The sequence below is a fragment of the Colletotrichum siamense genome (assembly GCF_013390195.1).
Source record: "Colletotrichum siamense strain Cg363 chromosome Unknown KSG_Cg363_contig05, whole genome shotgun sequence".
Lineage (NCBI taxonomy): Eukaryota > Fungi > Ascomycota > Sordariomycetes > Glomerellales > Glomerellaceae > Colletotrichum > Colletotrichum siamense.
In genome coordinates, this window is record NW_023501018.1 from 2,894,203 (window position 1) to 2,917,968 (window position 23,766).

At 47.6% G+C, this 23,766-nt stretch overlaps 3 protein-coding genes across 3 annotated transcripts; all 3 read right to left on the reverse strand.

Moving 5' to 3' along the window:
- Positions 1-16,178: 16,178 nt before the first annotated feature.
- On the reverse strand, positions 16,179-17,489 carry OXDA-2 (D-amino-acid oxidase; the record flags this gene model as incomplete). Its single annotated transcript, XM_036640185.1, has 5 exons — positions 16,179-16,183; positions 16,238-17,041; positions 17,103-17,200; positions 17,264-17,398; positions 17,464-17,489. The coding sequence occupies 5 exons, from the start codon at positions 17,487-17,489 to the stop codon at positions 16,179-16,181; spliced, it is 1,068 nt and encodes a 355-aa protein (XP_036494604.1).
- A 961-nt stretch (positions 17,490-18,450) lies between these two features.
- Positions 18,451-20,071, reverse strand: mtr-13 (N amino acid transport system protein; the record flags this gene model as incomplete). The annotated part of the gene is made up of 5 exons (XM_036640186.1): positions 18,451-18,870; positions 18,925-19,316; positions 19,371-19,562; positions 19,618-19,879; positions 19,934-20,071. 5 exons carry the CDS (start codon positions 20,069-20,071, stop codon positions 18,451-18,453), a joined length of 1,404 nt encoding a protein of 467 aa, XP_036494605.1.
- A 1,206-nt stretch (positions 20,072-21,277) lies between these two features.
- On the reverse strand, positions 21,278-22,894 carry CGCS363_v008338 (uncharacterized protein; the record flags this gene model as incomplete). The annotated part of the gene is made up of 3 exons (XM_036640187.1): positions 21,278-21,963; positions 22,132-22,510; positions 22,568-22,894. 3 exons carry the CDS (start codon positions 22,892-22,894, stop codon positions 21,278-21,280), a joined length of 1,392 nt encoding a protein of 463 aa, XP_036494598.1.
- Positions 22,895-23,766: the final 872 nt, after the last annotated feature.

Genomic DNA, 23,766 nt, shown 5'->3' on the forward strand with positions numbered 1-23,766 from the left:
GTTGCCAATCTCGAATCTCTTGACGAGTGCCCAAGCATAGGGAAAGATGGATGTGAGGGCGATGGGCTCGGCAAGACGGACGATGGCTGAGAATGCGGTGTTAGTAATGGAAACTGATTGGCACGCGGGAGTGTAGGTCTCAAGGCGTGGTGAAGAATTCCAGCATGGGAAGAGGGGGGAATGTGAGACTCACCAAGGAGGAAAAACTGTGCGGTAGGGAAGTCGTCTGGGTTGCGAAGGCTTTTCTGCTTGGTCAGGGCCATTGTCTCTCGACTTGATTCAAGTCTTACGATGCGACAGAACACTCGACAAGAATCTACAGGAACGTAGGGACTGGAAGAGTGCAAAGTCGAAATGCGTGTATTGTGCTACACGTTCCTGTTCTCCTGGTCCGGCGGCGGTTGAGTCTTATACGACACAGAGACACAAGAAGAGGCGGCGTCCGTTCTCAGATGATGACGATGGAGATGAGGAAGAGAGGAATGAAGAGAGGAATGCGGCAGCGAGCGGGAACAGGAGGGAGGGGAGGTAAATATTGACTCCTCAACGTGGATCCGTGTACGATAACGGCGTTTCGGGGGAGCTTGATAGAGGCGCTTGCAGAGGCCCGGGGTGCGAGGTGGAGCTAGAAGAAAAGAAGGATGGCGGATGAAAGCGGGAAGCAAGGCCCGGCGAGTGCGTGGTGAAGCACGACCAAGTGGATGTCTTGTCTTGGTGGGAGGAATGCAGATGACGGGCGGCGGAGTCGAGGAGGAGGAGGAGGAGGGCAGCACACTCACTCATGGATGTTTTTTTTTTTTTTTTTTTTTTTTCCCTTCTCTCTTCCACTGACTGATACGACCGCCCGACTTACACCGTCCCGCCCCTCGGCACCAGCGACCAGCGACCAGCGACCAGCACCAGCGACGCACACAGTGCAGTGCAGTGTGAGCAGCTAGGGTACGGCAGGTGGGTAGGTGGACAGGTGGGGCGCAGATGGGAAAATGCGGTTTCCAGACCGACGGCTAGGTAAGGTGGAAGGCAGGGACCACGGCGGCAACCAGGTCTGGCCACACCTTGAGGCCAGTGTTCCCAAAAATCAGCTTTTTTTTTAAAAAAGCATGCTTTTTGCTTTAGCTAATAAAAGCAGCTACTTTTAACTCCACCCCCAGAATAACGTATTAATCCGGGCTACTTTACCTAATTAGGCTAGCGTTTAGCGTTTTTAACCCCTAAATTCCTAGCTAGTATGCTTTTTTAGCGTTTTTTTCCCTTTATATACTACTAATACTAAAATTATCACTATTATATATAATAATACCTCTTATAATTAAAATATACTATATTAAGTAGTACTTTTATAATTATATTAACTTTAGATTTCTTAATATTAAGTATACTAAAGAGTAATATATTTATTATAACTAAGTTACTATTATTAATATAATATATTAGAGAGAATATCTCTTTAAGTATCCTTAATACTTATATACTTAAATATATTTAGTACTACTTTTCTATATTATAGTTACTATAATAACTTTAGAGGGGTTTTTAAACTTTATTAAAGAAGCTAATTATAAAGTAGCTTTTATTATATTTACTAATAGATATTACTTAACTATATATAAAAACTATTAAACCTTTAATTTTTTTCACTTAATTAAGTATAATTAGTAGCTTCCTAAGTTATATACTTTTTATTAAGTCTATTTACTTAAGATTTATAGTAAATTATACGCTAAAGTTAAAGCTATTATTAATAACTTACTTTATATTAATATTATTTTTAATACTTTTAATAATACTACTAAGCGTTATATTATTAATATCTTAGTTATTATACTTAATAGCTTTACTTTTTATTAGTATACTTAAGCTATAAAAGATTACTTTTATAATACTACTACTTTAGTTATTAAACTTCTATTTATTTTTAAAAAGATTACTACTATTAGTAGTATTACTAACCTCTAATATATTAATAAGATAACTATAAATATTAATTTAACTATAAGACTCTTTTATATCTACTTCTTAAAGTAAAAAAGCTTTATTTATTACTTACTTACCCTCTATAATTCTTATAAACTTAACCTTTTTATTAGTAATATCTATTATCTATTAAAGTTTCACCCTATTATTAATAAGGCTACTATAATTATTACTTTTTTCTAGAACTTAAAGCTCTAATTAGCTTACTTATAAGAGATATAGTATTAACTCTATAGTAAAGAGAGATCTTTATTAATATTAAGTTTTATATAGTAAGGTAATATAGAGTAATACTTCTAATTAGTTAACTAATCTAAAGTAGCTTTATTAACTTATATTACCTTTAAAAATATACTTAAATAACACTTTAATATAAACTAAAGTAATAACCTTATATTTACTATAGTAATTATTAGTATTATTATTAATAAGTTCTTTTAGATATAAATAAACTACTTCTAAATACTTCTTAAGCTTATTAATAAAACTATTAAGACTTTAGAAGCTAATTAATCTAATTTAAGCTATATAGTTAGCTATTAATACTTTATTACTACTATTTAGTAAACCTTCTAAGCTATAAGTAAGTAGTAAATTAAATAGCTAGCTATCTAAGAGAAATACTATATATATTACTAAAAATAGCTATACTTTATTAACTTTATTACTACTACCTTCCTACTTTATAATATATATAAATTTAGTAATAATAAATAGAAAGAGATCTTTAATTAGTTTAAGAAGTATATTATTACTACTACTATATATAATACTTAGTAAATTAAGATTATTAACCTATAAGCTTATTATAGCCCTCTTTTTAACCTTATTTTAATATTCTTTAACTTAATAATAAGGCTACTTATAGCTTAAAGCTAAGTAGAGATTATAAAGTTAGAACTAATATTTTTAGCTTAATAAGTATTTAGCTATATTACTATATCTATACTATTTAAGAGAAATTTCTCTATATTTAATTATATATATAACTAAGTTTATAATAAATTATATTTAGATATTAATAACTAGTTAACTTTTATATATATAAATATTTAAATTCTAAAGAGATTATAACTCTAAAGAGGAGGTTATTTATAGCTCTTACTATAATATATATAAGAGTTATTAATAGAAGAGGAGTTAGTTAATTTAGAGTATTAGATCTTAGCTAAAATAGCTAACAAAGTAGCTTTAGTAAACTTAGATACTTCTATTAAACTAATTAATTAATTTTTAAATAGAGATTACTATTATATCTAAAATTTACTTACTTTTGCTAAAAAAAGCAGTGAAAAAGCATGCTCTAGCCGAAAAAAGCGCTAACATGCATATGCTACTTCAGAACCCTGCTTAAGGCAGGGAACACTGCCAGGAAGGTCTCCCCAGTGCAACTTGAAGCTGTCTGCTTCTGCTGGGTCTGCACGCTGCAGAGTGTGAATGCACGGAGCAGCTCATGCACCCTGGCTTAGGGTATGCAGATATGGGGGATGGCACAGCGGATTCGGCCTGGGATACTGTCATAAGTGGCGCCCGGGATCTTGCGCTAGCTTAGCGTCTCTCTCCCAGCGCACGGGCCCTGGAGGAATTCCCGCTTGCGAGCTGCGCTAGTTCCTCATGCAGTAGCGCAGCTCGACGGTGGGTGACTGAGGGAGGAGGTCGTGTGTGTGAAAAATGGTGGTGTGTGGTGGACTTTTTCTTCCCCTTCCCTTCTCTTCGGTTCCTCAGTCGTTGCTGCAGCCATCAAGTAACTGCAAGGCAAGGTCAAGGTCAAGGATGGTGCGGCCGGCTGTCGGTTCCTCGGACGGAGTAGGGCGAACTAGACGACGGCACGGCTCAAGCTACTCTTCACCTTTTTTTTCTGCTCCCCTTCTGTCCCTTCTTGCCTCCCGCCCGCTGACCACATCACACGCGCATCTGTCCAAGGATCTTCCAAAATCTAACGGGCAACTTGCGCCTGTCAACAGTCTAACCACGCCAATGCCGGCTGCCCGTGGTTGGTGATTATCTTCCGCCCCTCCAACATTGGACGATGAGTTGTTTTCCTGCGACACTCGAAGGGGCAATTGATTCCCACCGAAATCACCGGTGCTGGTGCTGGTGCTGGTGTTGGCGTCGGTGCTGAGCGTGCTTTTTGACATTGGCACATGCATTGCCATTGGCGATGTTGTCCAACTCTGATCAAGGCACTTCCTGCTCATTTCGAGTCATCAAGTTGTCTCGTCGGGGATCGCCAATGTCACCAGAGCAAGAACAGAACACCACAGCGGATGAATGCCGATTGTTCCACGCCAGTGCCGGGCATGGTCTGCTCTGGTCTGCCCTGCCCTGCCCCTCGTCGTGCCCGGGTGTCACGATCTCACCGCAAGGATTACGGGCTCAAACCCAAGATGCTGCATGACACGGCCGACATGGACTGAGAAAAGACGACGAGGCTCCACGGATCATCAGTTTTGGAGTGGTCCAGACGGTCTTTCTCGCCAGTCTCTGGCGGCTCGTTTGGCTGCGAAATTGCTTACGCTGCGTGCCCCTGCCGCTGCTGCCCACTTGCCAAACGTTTCCTTGCTGTTTTCCCCAGTTCATGGCCCAATTCTGCCATGGACCCAGATGCTATTGGCTGGCGCCTCCGACCACTTCAGATGGCTTGTTGGGCCACATCACCCCGTCCTGAGTCCTGAACGACCGCACTGTGTTGCTGCTCCAGTCAGTCTCGCCTGCAGCTTTGCTTAGCGTGCGCCGCATCCTTGTATCCGAGTTCGTTAGTCATTGAGCCATCTCATTGGGCAACGCCCACAACTCCTCCGACTCGAATCAATCACTCACCTCCGTCACCTCTTCTCCGCCACCACCAAAATATTCGTCTCCCACCTTCGACGCTCGTCTTTCAATGCGCTACTGCGACGCACCATGTGCACACTTCAGACGAGACCAGACGGCTGTCGCAAATCCACCGGGAGGATGGGAGCTGTTCACGTCGCCTGACAGCGACCATTCCAATTTTCGTCACAATCTGCGAAACCAATGCCTGCTGTCACGTTTGCCCTGCCGTTGCAACAAGGGCGAAGAGCATCACCCCTCTGCACACCTCCAATTTCCCGTTTCAAGGACGCCTCGAGCAGCCACCTTTCCTTGGAATCATCACCAACAAGATGCGGTGAGAAGGGGGGCCAAACGCATGACGATGTTGTGGAACCGTTCCAAGGTTCAGGTCACCCGCAGCGGATGGACGAGGGCTGAAGCGATCGGTGCAAATTGTAGGAGATCTCGAATCCAATATCAGCTAGGCTCCGGGCATGGTTCGAAAAGACGGAGAGCAGAGCAAATGCAACTGTGGGCGAGCGGCAGTGTCGACAAGGCCGGGGCAAAGACCGTGGACGGTGGACTGTGAACTTCGGACTAGCCCATCCATCCATCCATCCATCCACTTTGCAGACCCCAGCGCCGCGCCGACGTCGGTCAGCCCCAGTCCTGGTCGTCGCATCTTGTCCTTGTTGACAGCCTGCACGCTCGCACTCCCTGCTGCTCTGCCTCTCGTCCTGCCCTCTCCGTTCTCTCTATCTGCATCTCTCCCGAGTACGGCCACCACCACACAAATCTCTGCGAGGTGGATGCGACGCGCCGCTATCAAATCTCCCGGACTGCAGCTTCTTCCAACGCCAACCGGCTGCAGTGCATCCTGCATCCGGCCATGCTGCAGTGAAACCAGCAGAGCAAGCAAGCAGTCGCCTCATTTCCATTCACGAGTGGCCTGCCGACAGATCAGATCACCAGGACTTGGGCCTGCTGCGTGAATATCTTCTCCGTCCTGGTCGCCTGCTAGATAATGCTGATCAACATCACGCACGGCAGCACCGCCTCGGGCCTTATCTCACATCTCACCCATCTCGTTCGACCGGCATGAAATTATGCTTTTGGCCCTCCCTCCTGGTCGACTCACGCACCACTTCTTAGCGCTGCCCGCAGCGGAGTGGAGACGGGAGACGGAGCGCCCACATGCAAAGCTGTCCCAGAATACCGTTTAGTTGCATCTACGGCTTATCCTCTTTTCTTTCCTCGGGAACACGCTCGCCGAACCTCCTCCATCCTTTTCCCAACACGAGTGCTGGGCCGACCATCCAACTCCACCGACTTTTTGGCCAACCTGTCCTCCCTCCCACCATAACGCCCTCACACCCATCTGACGGACTCACGTCAACTGCGCATTCTCTCCTCCAGATTAAAACCATCTTCATAGACAAGAACGTCGTCAAAACACCCCCCTTTCGTCGACGTTGAATCTGTTTCTCGCCGCCCCGCAGCTCCATCTGCAGGCATCATGTTCCGGCCGACCCCCATGACAGGGTTCTTTATGGGAACTTGCGCTAGTTCCCGTTTGGGATCCTTGGGGGGTGTGAAGCCCGTGGCGAGTGGGGTGGGTGGCACTCAGCCGCCAACGACACTCTTTGACTTGGCTCCTCCCGCACGTGTAGAAGAAAACACTTTTGGATCACCGCCTAACTAGCTAGTCAACAAAGACTCAAGCTGGCGGTTGCTCAAAGAAAGCCACGAAACATGTTTATTTTTGACTCTAAGCGACACGAGCGCGGCAAGCTTGCGCTCCAACGTCGTCTCTCGGTTGGCGCCGATCTTGTCGACGCCCCAACTACCAAGTGGTTTGTTGTCACCCAAAAGGTGTGTGTTGCGGCAATGCAAAATAGTCGCCACCTCCACGCAACCCATCCGCAATCAAATACCGACCGAATCAGAAATCCCGCAAGCTGCCGTTGGATTTGGCATTTCGAGATCAGTTGTTGATTCGGGACTAAGACGCCCTTCAACGGCCAAAGACAAGGGTGTGCCATGGTACCTGAAGTTGTGCTCCACCACCCCCGCGCACGCCATCCTGTAAGGCTCTGACGTTCTCGCGAACCCCCACGCCTTTACGTCGTCGCAAAGAGCCGCTTTCAACGTCGTCTCATGTTTCTTATTTAAGGTGCTTTGCGTCGTTTCTGGCGTTTCTGTGATATTCTATGTGATATTTGCATCCTCCTTCGCAATCACAGTGTTCGGTGTCGCGTCTGTAGGCATCTTTATGCCAAGCGGACACCTGACTCGAAACATGATTTACGAGCCACTGCTTCTTAGTCGTGTGTTGTCGGGTCGATCGGGAACACGACTCCGCGCAAGCGCCGTTGCATGTCACCTCGTCCAATTTGCCACTGCTGGGAGTTCTACTGCCAATCTAGTCCAAACGGGCACGATCATCGTCTGTTTTCGACCAAAGCACAGCAACTAGCTCTTCCCTCTCACGCGGCCTGATGGGATACACAGGTTGTAGAATGCTGGACGATATTTCTGGTGCTAATACCTAGTAGATAGCGTGGTGCAAGGTGCCATTGACGTTGCCGATCGCTGTTCTTCCCACGCCGAAGCATGTCGGTTCGGCTTGCGCCAGTCCTAGGACCATATGTTTAGCGCCCAGGTGTCGTGTGGTTGACGGGGCTGCATTTGAAATTGTGTGCGACGTGGGATTATTGTATGACGTAGCTTCTATGGGTTGTGTTACATGGTGGTAGTTGACGACTTTAAGGACGACGGACGAAGAAGACGGCGTGGAAGGGAAGCCGAATGAGATGGCGATAGGAATGGAAATAACGAACAACAATCCATGTCGTCGTGTCATGGGCACGGTCATATCTCCCTTAATGCCTCATACTGGATCTAGATGGTTGGTGCGATTTATCTTTCCAGCGTTCCATGTTGCCAGGCTTGTTGCCTCAGAGTCTCCCGCCTGCTCACAGGCAACTTCATTCATTGACTACCTGTACTGCCTTGCCCTTTTATCTCTGTATCGCTTCTTCGGTTCTTCTTGATCTCTCCCGGCACTGCCTTTGTTGCTGCTTGTTTATAGCCTGGCCGACATTACGCAATTGGTCATCTCTCCCAAGTCTGATGCATTCTACGGACCAAGCTCTAGCAGAAGCTCTTCATGCCGAAGCCACAAACATGCTATGTGCGCGTCAGTACCGCCAGTTGACTTGCATGGACACAGCGAGGCCCTGTGGTTGTGGCGCTGTCGAGAAGACTGACAGAAACTAAGGCACATACCGGCTGCGAGAATTCCAGAACCTCTGGCAAGTCTCCCTCAGGCGAGTTTGAATACCGCTTGGTATGACCAGACGGACTTTCGGCGGCTTGAGGGGAATGATTGCAAATTTTCTGATGGGTTATCCAAGATTGATGATAGTGAATGATCAGACGCGGAAACAGCATGACGCCAGAGATGGGGGAAAATCACGAAAGAATGTAACCAGAACGGAAGGCTCTCCCAGGTAAGATCATGGCGAGCATCTGATCGGAAAGAGGAAGGCTGCCATCCCTTCACTCACTCTCGTCTCCACCCCTTATTGGATTCATAAAGAATAAAAAAAAGGAGAATACTATAAAAATAATGAAGAGCAATATGAAAAAGAAAGATTAGAATGAAAAGAAAAACATTTGGAAAATGTTAAAGAATGTAGACAAGATAAACAAGATGACTTCCTGTAAGTCTATTTTCAAATATCATCTGCATCATAATCATAGTATTTCATAGGCAAGCTATGTCAAAGGAATGACTGAGGCAGACCGTAGGTGCTGTGGTAATCGAGAAAATGCCACAGAACTTGTGCCATAATACTTGCAAATACCGATCCAAGCGTGATATCTTACTGCCATTGGATCTGGACATTGCGGCCGGTACTTGCGCTGGGTGTAGTATTCTCGCAGCGTCAAGATGCTTAGTCGCTCATGTGTTGTCCTTTTCAGTCACCGCCCAATTCTTTTCGATTAACTGGTCCTAATTCCGCTTTGAGACATCCTATGATACTCATTAACTAAGCATCCACAGACTATTGTATCTTATTTATAATACACAAATCGTCTTTGAATTTGGAAGTAATTGTCTTTCGCAACTTATTACTGGGTTTGAAAACTTCAGTCAGGTATTGACAGCGCCTTTCCAGTCTCATCGGGATATCCGGTTGTTCACGGCTCTCAGTCAAACACACCACGCCATCTTTTACTCCTCATTCGAGAAACCGCTTGGATTACCAAGGTGTTCCTTCTTCGTTCCTTCCTTGCACCGGCAGAAAATAACAGCTGATGCGCCTGCGTTTTTCTGTCCGAACTCCTCCGTAGGGCATATCAATTTGTCTGGGCAGGAGAGTCTCAATGGCATGGCGGCCACCGCAGGAGTCGGTGCGGGCATATATTCCGGACCCCTAGTAAGTATACTAGGATTCTCTGACTGGACGAAACAATGGTTCAGGTTTTCTTACTACACCTAGCTACTATGCATACTCCTGTAGGGTGGGATACAAACCCTCCTCAAGTTAGCCTCAGGAGAACGTGGCTGCTCATTGCGAAGTCTTCGGGTGAACCTAAAATCTTCCTGAGTGTGATTAGTAGCGCAATGGTAGCTGCAAAAAATGATTTATAAAGAACGAGTTGGAAGGTTCAGCGGCCACATGAAATTATTCGAGACAGAATGTTTCACCTGCAATTAGAATGAGTAAAGCATGTCAGTCAGAATCAACTGGAACAAGCCACTGTGGTATCAAGACGTCCTCTCGGAAAGTATTTTCATTGTACTAGCTGTATTGTACGCAAGTTTACAAAACCTAAAACTCCCAAATGACAAATCACTGCCCGCAACTTACTTTTTCGCCTCTTCCTGTTGATAAAGCACTGAGACCTTCCATCAACTATCATTATATTTACAGAGGAGCATTATCTTCGCTCTTGCTTCTTTCTGGAATCTGCGAAGGCGGTCTCTCCAGTCCTCCTATCATCAATCGAACCATGCTGTTGAGATTGGATGACCAATGTATGTCGTTGTACCATGCGCTATATGATACGAAATTCTTCGAAATCATTTTTTGCAAATCCTCGGCCTTCATTGCGTTCTTTCTGGATTATCTCCCCATCCATAATACCATGAACATAGCTTCAGCAACATGAGTCAGTATACCTCAAAAACCGAACGACCAAGATAACATACCTTTGTCCTATCAGCACATTCCCTTTATCAGAGGGCCTCAAAATCAAAGGAACAGATGCACCAAGAAGCACAGTGATGATATCTCCCTCCTGTACGTTTGGGTGTCCGAATCCGAAACTGCCATTTCTCGTGCGGAAGAACCGAAGGCCTGTGCAGTGCAGGCTGACCTCAGCAACTGTTCCCGTATCTTCCGATTCGTTGTATATGTACCGTTCAAATTGGAGCTCATCCTCAGCACACGTTGGTGGCATGTTGAGGTGGCACCAGGCGCTTCGTTGCAAGTCTTGCGCTGAGTTGTCTTCGCCACACCAGGGCGGGATGCGCAAGATGCGAATTTCGCCGCCAACATCGCTCCTATCTCGATACCTGTCCAGTAGGATGGTCCTCCAGAACGCCGTTCTTCTCGACTGATTCGTAAGTGGATACGGTTCGTTGCTGCTTATGGATGCGATCGATTTCCATTGCTGGAAATAAGTTTTCAAGCCCCCATCGCGGCGGATTTGTGTCTTCGTTGGTTCGATGAAATAGTCGATCGCGTTATGTTCAAGTTTAGGTAGCCAACTCAAGCCCACTTCCTCGACTTCATCGAACCGTATTCCCCAAGTATGTAATACCCTATTCATTTCAGAAAATTCAAAGGGAATCTGAGAAGCATGATCTTGACTAGCATTATAAAGCTGCAGCGTATTCGTAGTAACTGAACTTGTGTTCTCTGACGAGGAACTTCCAAGAGTTTCTTTGTCTTTTCTTCGCATTAACAAGCTGAGTGTATGGAAGAAAGAAAACCTGGTGAGGCAGATTGACCCATGCCTCCACTCGTTTGGAAAATGCCAATCTGGCACCCACGATGGTAGTGGCTGTGCTCCGTGTGTCGGCTTGCCCAGGTACAGCTCAAAGTCAGATGGAAGTGATGGCCGTGCAGTGATGACCTCCAGAGTATTTGTGCTTTCCAGGAAATGCCTTGCTGCTTTAATGAATAGATAACTTTTGCTGGTCTTGTAGTCCGGCTTGAAAACTATTCTTTCGGGGCTGTCTTTAGGTAGCAAACCAACGAGTGCGAAGAGCACATCCCGCGGATCAGTGGCTTGACAATTTGGGGTCAAGCCCAAGAGATTTGCCATCGAGATATTGTTAGAGTCTTTGCGCAGCGAAGAATATGAGGGTTCCAGAAAGAAAAAAGGGAAGCTGCTCTTTGCGAAGTGAACAAAAGCTATGTATGTCATAGCTCGAGTTTGTTTGTCGCCAAAATGAATGCTTCTTCTTCCGAGTTGAATTAGAGCGAACACGACTGTTCGAAGGAGATGCCAGTCGAAGACTCGGAGTCCACACTGTAGAACAACCTTCTTTGCAAGAATAGCCTCCTGCAAGACCCAGACTCGCTGCCACCAAGGCCTCTGAAAGAGCTGAGCGAAGGCCTGGAGTATACTTAGCAATGAAAGATCGAGGGATGTTGAAGTAATTCCGAAATTCTTTCTTAACTCGGCGTACTTGCACGAGTTTGCATGCTCCTGAATTTCCGCAAGGCGTGTACGAGAACTTCGGTCTGTTTGGTGCGCTGAGTCGAAGGACCCCTCGCAGAAGAGACAAGTTGTTCGCGCATCGACCAGAAAGCTTATGAAGTCATCCACGCAAGTTGGGGACTCTTTGCCTCCGTTAAGCTTGTATATCTCCATAGCCGCGAAGACGAAGATGCTTGTGCACGACTCGCGACCAACCCAGACAATGACTTTGGATGCACTCTCGTAAATGCGGTCCATCTGAGCAACTTGATCGGCCCGTTCTTGTAAGTTGGATTGATCGATACAGATGGCGTCGATCCATAACGTTCTTCTAGTATCCCTCAATCGCAGGTGCCTAAGTGCAGCCTCAAGATTTTTCCCAACCGGAAAGCATCGGCCGTTGAGAGTAATGATCTTCCGGCTAGTTTGAGGGCCCCACACATACGAGAGTGCCTCAAAAGGCTGTGATTCCATCTCAACTTCTTCCAAGGCGCACTCGATAGGGCTGTGAGACTCATAGCTTGGAAGTAGCTTCAAGATCCTGATATTCTCCGGTTTTGAGAGATGTCGGTGATCATTTTCGCCGTAGTAGTGCAAGCTGTTCTGGATAATTAAGCCTCGCCATTTGACTGGCAGTCTTCGTGCATAATGACTGACGAAGTGACGATCTCTGGCTTGAACCGTGTCTCTTGAGATCTGTCCTGGACTATCAAGAGACATAGAGTAGAGTAACTTGGCGAAGATGATCGCCTCGTATACAACTGTCCTTGGTGAAGGATTTAAAACACTGCCCAGCGTTACTTCGCATAGACCGACGTGATGTGGTTGTGGTTCAACACTATAGCGAGCGACAGTGTCTGTTCCAACATGGAAAATGCCATTCGAGTCGTGAACTGCCCTCCAGTTGTCCGAAAAGTCATCGGTATGTATCAATGGGAAGATACGATGCCGCCAGAGATCTTCGACATCTGCGTCCTCGAAATCATCCCGCAGGCTTCCAAGAAATCTCAAGAGATAGTCTGGCTCCTTGACTATCACCATGACGCGTCTTAGAGAATCTTGACCTAAGAAAAGCTGACTAAAGGTAGTATGAAGTAATCGCCGCTGTTGTTCTCGTAGTGATCATTTGGAATGCCGCACCTTCTCTTTTACACATTTTTCTACTTCAAAGGGTCGAGGAGATTTGGCTCTGCAAACTCCGCTTGAAAACAAGGGGGTCATGACGCCGGTATCATTCTATTTCGTTATGACCATCAGATGCAGATTCAGCCTAGTTTCAGGCGACGACGGCATGCCAAGTAACTTTGCCTGCCTGATGCATCAAATAGCCAGTGAGATAGTGAAGCGGTCAGCCAAGTCCACAAAGTACCTACAGATAGATTAATGGGGCTTGGTATGCTATACCAAAGTCTGCGAATGTGTCATAAACAGACATCATGTGGACGCCTCATGGCGTGATTTCTAAATAATCAGCGCAGCTTTGGCCTATCAGGATAAAACAACGTAGCAAAGCTGAACCCCCAAGGTCTGACGGTTACACAAAGCCGTAAGGCAATTACGCCCTTTCTGCGTGACGCAGCAGGTGTCGGATGCCTTACCGGAGGTCACGTAAACTACCCTATCATGTTGTCAGATGATGATTCAACAATAATTTTTGGACGTCATCGATAAACGAATGTCGCATCAAGGGCAATGTTACAAAGTACCTGAGCCCGATGTTCAAGTCACACTGCAAGCTCATGTGAAACGGGATAGCAACCAGGACCGCCATGTTGAAATCTGATAAGAGAATCCTCGCGCAGTGCCGTGCACTTTCAGGACCTTTTTCAGAGCAGTCTCAGCATTTTCAACTCAGACTTTTTCAGCAGTCTTGGCTTCTGATGGCGACTCAACAAACAAACGAATCGAACCACGAAAGCCAGTGGGACGTCTTCTCACTGGCGAGCGCTGAGAGGGTGATCAAACATGTGGGCCCCATCCCTACGCCAGGAGAGTCCGAATGTGCTGTCCACACACTCTATGAGGGCCCCAAAAAATGCAGCTGTTGCATCAACTGGGTAGAGGACTATCCCGATGATTTGAGAATCCTTGTTGAGGAACAGCCGGATGTTAAACTGAAGGCCCTCATCATCCGAATGCGAAAGAGCCATCAAAATAACCAAGTGTTGTCTCTGCACTCTGTTGTTGTGCACAGCTCATCTCTTAAGCAGACTCTTGGAGAAGTGTTCAGAGGGCTCGATAATATCGTACCATCTCTCAAAAAGCTGGTTTTCAAAGCCCCCTTTACTCCCTTCTATCACAGATGGCAAACTCTGGAGAAGGTGCTGGAACGGCAAAAGACATCAGACCCTGGTGCTGCAAAGTACACACAATTACTTTATGATGTTCTCGAAAAGGAATTGCACGGTGTTGTCTCTGAGGCCAAGGATCTGCTTGAAAATCGAGTCATGACATATCCACTTCTTTGGACCCTGTTCGAGCCAGGAGTGCTTCTGGTGACCACAGATGAGGAAGACGACGAACGCTTCTTCATTGCTACCGGCTGCGACTACGACCAACAAAAGAAGCACGCCAATATCCATGCCAGATTCGTCGATTGGGACGGCGAACGATTCGGGTACTCTGATGTGTCGTTCCGCATAGGTGAGTACGCCGGCATGAGACCTATCAATGGTCTTGGGCTATATCCGGTGAACTTCCACGAAGACTTTGAAGCTTCAGCAACGAAGGCTTTAGAGAGAGGACGGAAGTTCAGGGAACTTCGAGGATTCCATTACATGGCCTACTCCGGACCAGTGAGGATCGATTCTTCACTCCAAAGAAGACAAGAACAAATTCAACTCAACGTAAGTCGAGTCTTATAACTATATATAGACAAAGGGGCCAGGTCTAATACAAATGAGACATAGGGTGATGGCCGTATCATCATAGATGCTAGCTCATACTATTGCGAGAACCCCGGTTCCCGTCAAAGGCTTGCAGCACTCACCTCAACGGCTATTATGCCTGGATTATCGGACAAAGGCGACGAGCACGACGAGCACGAGAACCGGTTTCCTTGGGCATCCAGATCTCTGCTAAATCGCCATTATGGTAGGGTGTTTGGTTCGGCGGGCAAGGAAGTCCATACAGAACAAAGATCGGGTAAGGAACTACTACGGATGTTAACATAGCCGCACAAGAATCCTTTGCTGACAATTTAGAACAAGTACCTGAGCAAGATTTGACAAACGAGCAGCTGCTCATTTGCAACACACATGTTCTAGGTTACTCCTTTAAATGGAAAGTTTGGGCTGAGTTCAGAGTGAATGGCATTGTCAGCATCGAATTCAACAGCGACGCCTTCGACAACATGATTCTACCTCATGGTTACAAATCACTCATGCTTTCATTGATCGAAGGTATCAGAAAGTCTGGATTCGACGACATAATCCAAGGGAAAGGATTGGGTAACATCATGCTTTTGGTCGGCAACCCAGGTATCGGGAAAACGTTGACTGCCGAGGCCCTGGCTGACAAACTTCGGAGACCCCTCTACATACTGAGTGCTGGCGAACTCGGCCAAAGTGCACAGCATCTGGAGTTGAAATTGACAACGGTCCTCGAACTTGCTGCAAAATGGGATGCAGTACTTCTCTTTGACGAGTGCGACGTATTCTTACAGAAACGTTCAACTGCTCAGCTTGCCCACAACGAAATTGTTGCTGTCTTCCTGCGGTTAGCCATTTCACTCTATCTCTGCTGCTTCAAAAGAATGAAAATAACAAGCTTAGCTAGACAGCTTGAATACTATCGCGGAATTCTTTTCATGACAACGAATCGAAACGACACCATTGACCCCGCCTTCAAGAGTCGAATCCACATGACACTGAACTACCCTGACCTTGCCCCTGAAGCAAAGTCTGAGCTCTTCGGGCGCTTCGCACGATTGGTAACAGAAAATCACAATCTGTCTGACAGTGATGTCAAAGAGCTTGCGCTGCTGCCGATGAACGGACGAGAGATCAAGAACGTTATCAAAGTTGCAGGGTTACTCGCCTGCCAGGAGGGAAAGCAGCTTGGGAGAGCCCATGTTGACACAGTTCTTCGCGCTACAGGAATCATTGACCATAAAACTGTAAAGAACACTCGGGGTGGTTTATGGTCTGCTGCTGGATCATTGATTTCTGGCATGATTCTGCTTTTTGCAAAGTTCCTCGCCCAGGTTGCAGGTAGGTAGTTCAGTTATGTTAGTAGTTGTGTTAGTAATGATCAACTCATTGACGCGACCACGGATTGTGAGAAGATGTACACGTTGTGATGGAACGATGCGTCTATAACAATGAATTGTGCGTCCTATGAAAACTTCAAGGTTTGCCGTCATCGGCGGCCAGAACGATCTGCGTTGCTTGAGGCTAAAGGAAAGTAAGTGTTTCTGCTTAGTGAACAAAGTAAACTAGCGAATTCAAAGGCTCCAAAATTCAGTCAGTCTTTCTTTAAGTTCAGTGCATGATGATTTGTGGCCCGCAGAATTGTCGACTAAACCTCTCCACCGCAACCGCAAGCTTACGTTTCGACGCTACACCACACTCAATGAAATAAGTAGGTGTAATGCCACGCATTAATATAAAAGCTGATCTGTGTTCTGTTGAGATCAAACCTTCACTCACCTTCGTATGAACAACAGCGAACTGTTCACAGGCAACCATTTAATCTCTGCTAGGCTGAAGACAATAACTGTCTTACAATTTCGCTCGCGTATTCTCACCCAACTTGTTAACCATCTCTACAACACCCTCTGCACAGCCGTATGACCCCATGTAACCCCAACCTGAATGGCCATAGTTGTGAATAATCCAGGTTTGGTTATCCAATTTCTCTTCTTCAAGCCGCAAGCCCCCCTTTCTCCACGGGCGGAAGCCAACGCCATGCCGGACAACGTCTAACCCTGCGATACCTTTTCCGCCGGCAATCTCTGGGCACAGATCCACGATGCGTTGCATGATGCGGAGTGCCGTGTTCGGGTCGGGCTGTGAGTTCCAGTTGCCAATGTCGTATGTGCCGCCCAGAATGGTACCGCCGCCAGCTGCTCTCTGCATTGCGTAAATTTCCTCGCCACTACCATCCAAAGGGCTTGAACACATCAATAGCGGGAAGTTCTTTGGCGTCTCGTTCCGCACAACAACGATTTGACCGCGGGATGGAGCCATCGTCGAATCTTCAACACCCCCAAGTCTCAAAGACCCAAGACCGGTTGCATTTACAATGATGTTGGCTGTCCTGCCCGTGTGGCTGAGTATCTTTGCCTCATTAATGTTTCTGAGGTTACCGCGCTTGACCACGACGCCATGCTTTAGACATTGGCCAAGAAGCCAGGGGAGGTAGATGGCTGTGTTTATACAGACCCCCTGATACTGAAATCCAGAGTCATAGCCGGGCGCTAATTCAGAAGAATTGTTATCTCGGAAGTTGTTGAAGATAGACTTGTACCATGGGTTCTGCTGGTAGAAATGGTTCGAGAAGCCAGATGCGTCACGCGCCATGTCTATGTCTCGGCGAAGGATGTGTGTTGCTGTACCCGAATCATCAGTAACAGAACAATGCGCCGGGATATGAAAAGACCAGTAACTTACTCTGAAAATGAATACCTGCCTCAGGGTTCTCCTCAGTTAACTTCTTGAGTGCCACCCAGGTTCGTCGTTCCCAGCGACTCCGTTCCTCAGGTGATAGCCTGCACAGATAACGCACTCACATCAGAAAGCGAACCATTTCGATAAGAAAGGGGTCTGCTCACGGTATGACATTAGCCCCGGCCCAAGGCGAGGCATACTCAGCATCATAGTCGCCGGGCATATACTTGCCGACCACGGTTACGCTGTTGTCCTCCTTGGCCAGCAATAGCGCGGAGGTGAGGCCAATCACACCAGCGCTGAAAGAAGTCTTCGTTAGTACCAATATCCTTAAGGTTCTGTGTAGGCCGATCTGAAGACTTACCCAACGACAACTACAGTATTGGACATTGTAATAGGCAGCGGCAACGAGAATTCAACATGAAATTTTGCGTACTCCAAAGCCCTACTTTGATACGCGATCGACTTGAGTGATGGCATTCCATGGCTTGCCATCCCGCGTAGAGTTGTATTTCTAGTTCAAACCTACTCTTAGTCATTGATTCTGGAGAGCCTGTCCCATCAGTGACGGCCTATCGTTTAATCGGCCAAACACGCGAGCAGGTCAGGCAAGTGGATCCCCTTTATCGACAGTCAAGGGGGCCAGATGACAGGGCGTGGAAGGTAGTTGCCTGCTGTCGCGGAGGCCTTCCTGGTTTGGTATCCGTGGAAGGCTAGCATACTGCGGGGGATCTAGTGGCATGCAATCAATGCCCCTGCTTGACCTACTCCAGCCAGGGGCGTGCGGAGCTCCTCAGCCGCCCTTCGTTGAGGAGCTCCGCCTCCGCAAATGGCGGATTTGCGGATTTTCTACTGCGTGACGTGAGTTGAGCGTATCGGGCGTGTTGAGCGTCATCCGCAGCACTTCATACGACTCTGGAGCTAGGTACAGCACTTGCATTCTGCGCGGGGGAATGAGGCCTCAAAATCTGGCCAACTGAACAAGAGTGAGTCTTAAATCCTAGCTACACAGTTCTCGATATTCTCGAGACAGGTCAAGAGATCAATCGCTTTGGAGCGGATGGGGGAAGGTGTTGGAAGGCGTCGCCCGCAGAGCTGGCACCGGCGGTCGAAATAGCAAGTCTTGTGTGAATTGAACAGCAGGATTTGATAAGAATCAATGCAAAAAATGGTAGTTTCCCACCTGTTTGAGAAACAATTTCATACGATAGCGAGGTATTCAGGCGTCGCAAACTTGTCCACACACATCCGATAATAAGGCGAGGTCTTAGTATCTTCATGAAACATTCAACAAGGTGATGAGGTTTGATTAAGGAAAAGCAAAAGTTGGCAATTAGAAAGATCTTCACTTCTAGCTAGAGTTGGAATTGTCCGCGCACGACCAAGCAGACGAGCCTCCATCAGCTTTGTAAGAATCGATGATGCCTATAACGGCGCCATACGTGCCAGCAATCATCATGAAGGTGCCAGCCACTATTACAAAGACACTCCAAGCAACCATGAGACGCCAGCGCATAGTAGGATTCTCCTTACGAGCCCAGTTGTCGAAGAGCCACATACATCCCATAGGCTGAAATGATAGCAGCGTGCCGAATAGCGCCCCAGAAAGAGAGACGATGCCGTTGAAGACAGGGATTGCACTCGCAAGGATGTAGGCAAGGAGGCAGACGCCAAAGTTGCAGCCTAACCATGTGGCCCAATGCACAAATGAGTTGGATGCGAGGTGCTTCGAATTGCGCAGAAATCGGACGAACAGATATTTGCTCGAGACCTTTGAACCCAGTTAGCGGGAAATTCTCTGTCAGAGTGCAGGGGGAATATGTACATGGGCAAGAAGCACACCGCTGACAAGCAGTCCGGGGAACGCAATGCCATACGAAACCTTCTTAATAGTCACACCAGCAGATCCAAGAGCTGGCGAGGCAACATAGGATCCACAATAGTAATACACGACGATGCCAACAGTCAGGAATATGATGGTAACGACTGTTTGACAAAGCGCCAGTGCCCGGGGATAGAGATGAGGGTCTCTCATCTCAGATACGATGGGGAAAAATGCACCTGTGCCGGCATACGCAAAAATGAGCGTCGACACGGCCGAGACAGCCTCGGAAAAGCTTGGGTTGCCAAAGAGCCTGAAGTCGGATTCCCAATGGACATCTTTGGGAGCGTTCGGGGGCTGATCTTGAAAGCTCACGGCGATGGTCACGGTTAACACTGAAGCCTGTCAGCTATCTTGCGAATGGACAGCCAAACGTAGAATGAACTGACCTGCCGTAATAATGCAAACGACGCCAACTATCGCGAGCCAGGTGATGCGACCGAGGGTGCGAATGCTCGCTAAGATGAAGATCAAAACAAACGCGACGGCGACGAAGATGGCGGTGCAGACGCCGTGGTCTGAGAGGGCGTTGAGACTGATCGAAAGACTCAACATAGCTGAGCCAGCCGTCATCACGTATTCTAAACACTGTCAGTCCCAGCATATCGATCGAGACTCATCTACGAAAATACTCACGGCCCATAAACGCAACCGCGAACAGTTCTTTTCCGATACGACCAAACATCAGCTGCCCGGCGTCATCGACGCCATAAACACTGCGATGGTTGACTTTGAACACTCCCACGATGTAGTTCGACCAAGTGGTGATGCCAGCAATGGTGCAGAGGATAATCGCGCCGGGGATCAGTCCCAAAGTGTCAAAGACGGCCGGAAATGACAAGACACCAAGACCAATCTGAGTTTTCATCATCAAGCACGAAGTTCCAAACCATCCAACCTATGAATATGTCAATAGGTTGAGATACTGAGGGAGGGGAGAAAGAATGTTTACATCACGGTAATTTGGCCCGTCCTTGGACATGTCTCCAAAGACGGCGTCATGTTCTCTGTCTGTCAACGTTTCACCCACGCGCAAATCTTCAGGATTGCCGTTGATGTCGGCCGACGACTTCTTCACGTCCTTCGTCATGTTGTCAAAAGATTCACACTAACAAAACTCCAGATTAATGAGTATCGATGGCGGACGCAATGAACGTAGAGCAACCCCAAGACGTCTCATTAGTTCTTGTATAAAGGACCCCTTGGCCGCAGTCTACCTGTTTTCGGTACCTGAGACAGCGAGGCAAGGGAGCTCGTGGAGAACTGCCAGTTTTGTTGTGATGACCAGCTACCCGGGATTTTGAGATAAGTCACTAGGCAGGGGGGCTTGCTTCGCGGTCTCCGCCACATTCACGTACCCCGCGCGCTCCGCCGTACTGTCAAAAGACTGTGGCCATCGGCGGTGGATGTATCTCCTCGGGATGTTGCGTTCCACGGCTGGCTTGCCTGGTCCTCGGGTGGTGCTGCCACGAAGCATCTGTACGGCGATAAAATGACATCGCTAACCGGCCTGCTATGGCTTTCAGACCTCATTGGTCGTTATCACATCCCACATCCCGAGCGGTTTTGTCAGACGATGACTAGATTGCCTGATGCCAAAGAGTGTCGGATGGCCTACGTCAAGAGCGGTGTTGGTCTGTGGTCCCAGCCAGATTGTCCAGCTATGACACTTGCGTTCATAAGCCTGTCTATCATGCTACTCCATTCAGTTCAGGGATGATATCAAAGCTCCAACCACTTATTAAAGGTCCTGGGAATTTCCGCGAGGATGACGTGGTTCCAACACGAGCGGGGTTGCTGACGAAGGAGTAAGGGGTACATTTGCTGTTACCAAAAGGCATACCGCAGAAGCGACTCGTTGTGGGGGAAAGGAGCATAAGGCGGTCTGATCTCTGCAAGCTTTGTATTATTGTTCACAGCACCTTCATCTAGTCGTGTACTTCGTGTGATTTTCTCTCTAGCCAGTGATTAGGGTAGACATGCCGAGTCTAATTAGACCTAGCTCGAGATGTTAGCTGGGCATTTGACGTTGTACCCTGCGTAAGTAATCTACGAGGAACAGAAGGTAATACAGACTCAGCCAATACGCTACTTCAACGTCAGATCGATTCAGAACGGGCATTGAAAATTTTTATTCTAACTTTTCTATGCACGTAAAAGCCAAGTACACCCTGCTCAAATAGCTTGTGAGCAGGAGTGCAGAGCCCTGAAGTCTTGGAACATGATTTTCTATGATCTGATGTTGACGGATTTATGGCTTTTGCGAGATAAATCAAGTCCTTTGAGTTATCCCTTATCAAATCGTCGTCAGCCCTTCCCGAATCTGATGCTCTTCAATGATCTGCTGCAGCGAGACAGGTCTGATAACCTTCACAGAGAGTCCCAGCTGGCGTATCGCATCACCATGGAACCGGATAACATCTGGGTTGATCAATGAGCTCTGTACAACAACCCTGCCGTGACGATGCCGGAGGGCGACCGCTTCCCAAGCTTCGGTAACCGCAGACCCCAGAGCAAGCTCGAACGTCCCCCGAACGCTGATGGCTGCCAATCGCCCGTCCCGAGCTTTCTGGTAGCGGAACAGCATCGCCACGCCTTGCCTGCCATTCCAAAGTTCCATCGTCTCAAGCTTCGGCATCTTCGGCGCAGCACCTGCGGCGTTTCGTAGCATGCTGCTGATGCCTTCGAAGTCCGCATCTCCGGTGAGTGCCCTCGCTGTCAAAGCTAGACGTGTGAGGTTTCTCCACTCCAATGAAAACCTCTTGCTCGCCCAGAAGAAGCAGCTAGCATTGACCTTGAATGAGGCTGAAAGCTCCGTGAGGTGCACACTAGCTCTCGCGAGTTTATGGCTTACAACAGGACTTGGCACCCTGATAGCGGGACAAGAGGGAAAGCTTTGCGTGTACGCCTCATAGAAGTTTTCGAAAATTGTCAGCTTCGATAGTTTCGTCTTGTGAAGCGAGTCAATGAATTGCTGGGTAACTGTCGAGTTTTGGTCAGCGAGTCCAAGTCACATTGTGTCAGCACGATACTAACGTTGATCATTCAGTTGCTGTGACTGGCTTCATTCTCTCCAAGGCTCGTAGCAAAGCTTCGTCATGTTGGGGAAGCGCGTGAGCATGTTTGCGAGGGTGGCTGGCCACCACTGACGACGGGTTTGCTGGCGGAGGAGCACGGCCGTGACCGCAGGCATGAGGGGCAGCGACCGCCACCAGCGCATCTCCTGTTCCTCGTCTAGAAATGATGCCTGGCTCATGATCTCGTCGAAGGAGTCGTAGATAGAGCGCTCGTGGGGAGCCTCCGTTTGCTGCCCAGCGACCCAGCAGTGAAGCGGGTCGTGGATGGTCGTGATTTCTCGCTGGTCATGTCCGCTGCTGCGCTGTAACAGCGACGAGCACTCGCCAAGGTGGGTGTCTGGGCGGAAGCTGAGATACTTGAAGCCATGGAGCGCATCGCTTGGCGAGTATACACTGATGTCGAGAACCAAGTGGCTACGCGGCTCCCACATGCTGAGGGCCGTGGCCAAGCTCTAGAAAGCATACACGATCAGATTGTCATCGGCTGGGTTTTCGCCGAAAACGTCCACGTCCTCGTCCTTGTCCTCGTCGTTGCCATTTTCATCGACATCTAGTGGGCACTTGTAACAATGGTAACTCTCCAGTTCCACGCGAAACCATACGTAACGGATGAGACTTCTCTTGCGGAAGAGAATAGCAGTAGAGTTAGGATCGAACAGGCGCGATGGCGTTAGGCTGATCTCGGCAAAAATCAACGTTTCGAAGAAGGAATGCCATTCTCGCGAAATGGTAGCAAGCTGGCTGTACTTAGCGCCGTGGAGGCCCGACAGAATGCTAAGCACCTCATTCCGAAGTTCGGGGGGAAGACGAGCCCAGGAGGTATTGGCGTTGGACATCTCGACAATAGCGACGACGACCGACGACGCTGCAATTTGCCTACGTGGCAAGTAGCGGAATGAAGCAAAGTGTAGAATGGGCTTTGTCTTTGCCACTCAAAGATGGTACTTTACGCCCTGTTGCCGCAAGGGTTCATCTGCTAAGGGCTATGGCGGAAAATGTCCTTGGTGATGCCCTAGACCATAACAACCTTGAGGTACATCGCAGGAAGGGGCCATCTTCTTCGCCAGTGGATCATATCACATGTCAAGTATTCAGGCCATGAGGCTATTTCCAAATATCCTTCCATCTCCCCTGCAAAACACAAACATCCTCGTCTGCCCTTCATAATCGTACTTGAAAAAAGTGAAGTTTGAGACCTACGGGTACTGAGTCGCCTGCCACTGTATTTTAGGTCCTGCCGAGGTTTGCTGAAGGTAGAATATGATATAGAGAAACACATAAGCCATCTGATCTCTGCATGAGGATTGAAGCGGGGGATTTCATGCAACTCTCGCCATAGATCTTGTGTTCATCTGAAGCTCAGGTTCAACCTGCAGACATATGGGACGAACAGTCTCCAACCTGTTGAACATGAATATGAAGTGGGATGTTATGTTTGCTTGGTATTGCTTTTAAATTGCAACCAACCGCTCCCAATCGCGTTAGGTCTACGATGTTTGACAAACGCCAATACGACAGCATGTCTGGGTCAAGATAACCGCGATCTAGGTAGTTCGTCTATCAACAGTTGCCTCTCTATTCCAGTGCCCATCGTCAGCGACTACCTCGTGTCTATAGAGATCCACGTCTATGAATATTTTCATAAAATTGTTTTGAAATGCAAAATGTGCATATTTTCCTTCTCCCTTCAGATCAACGTTCGAAAGAT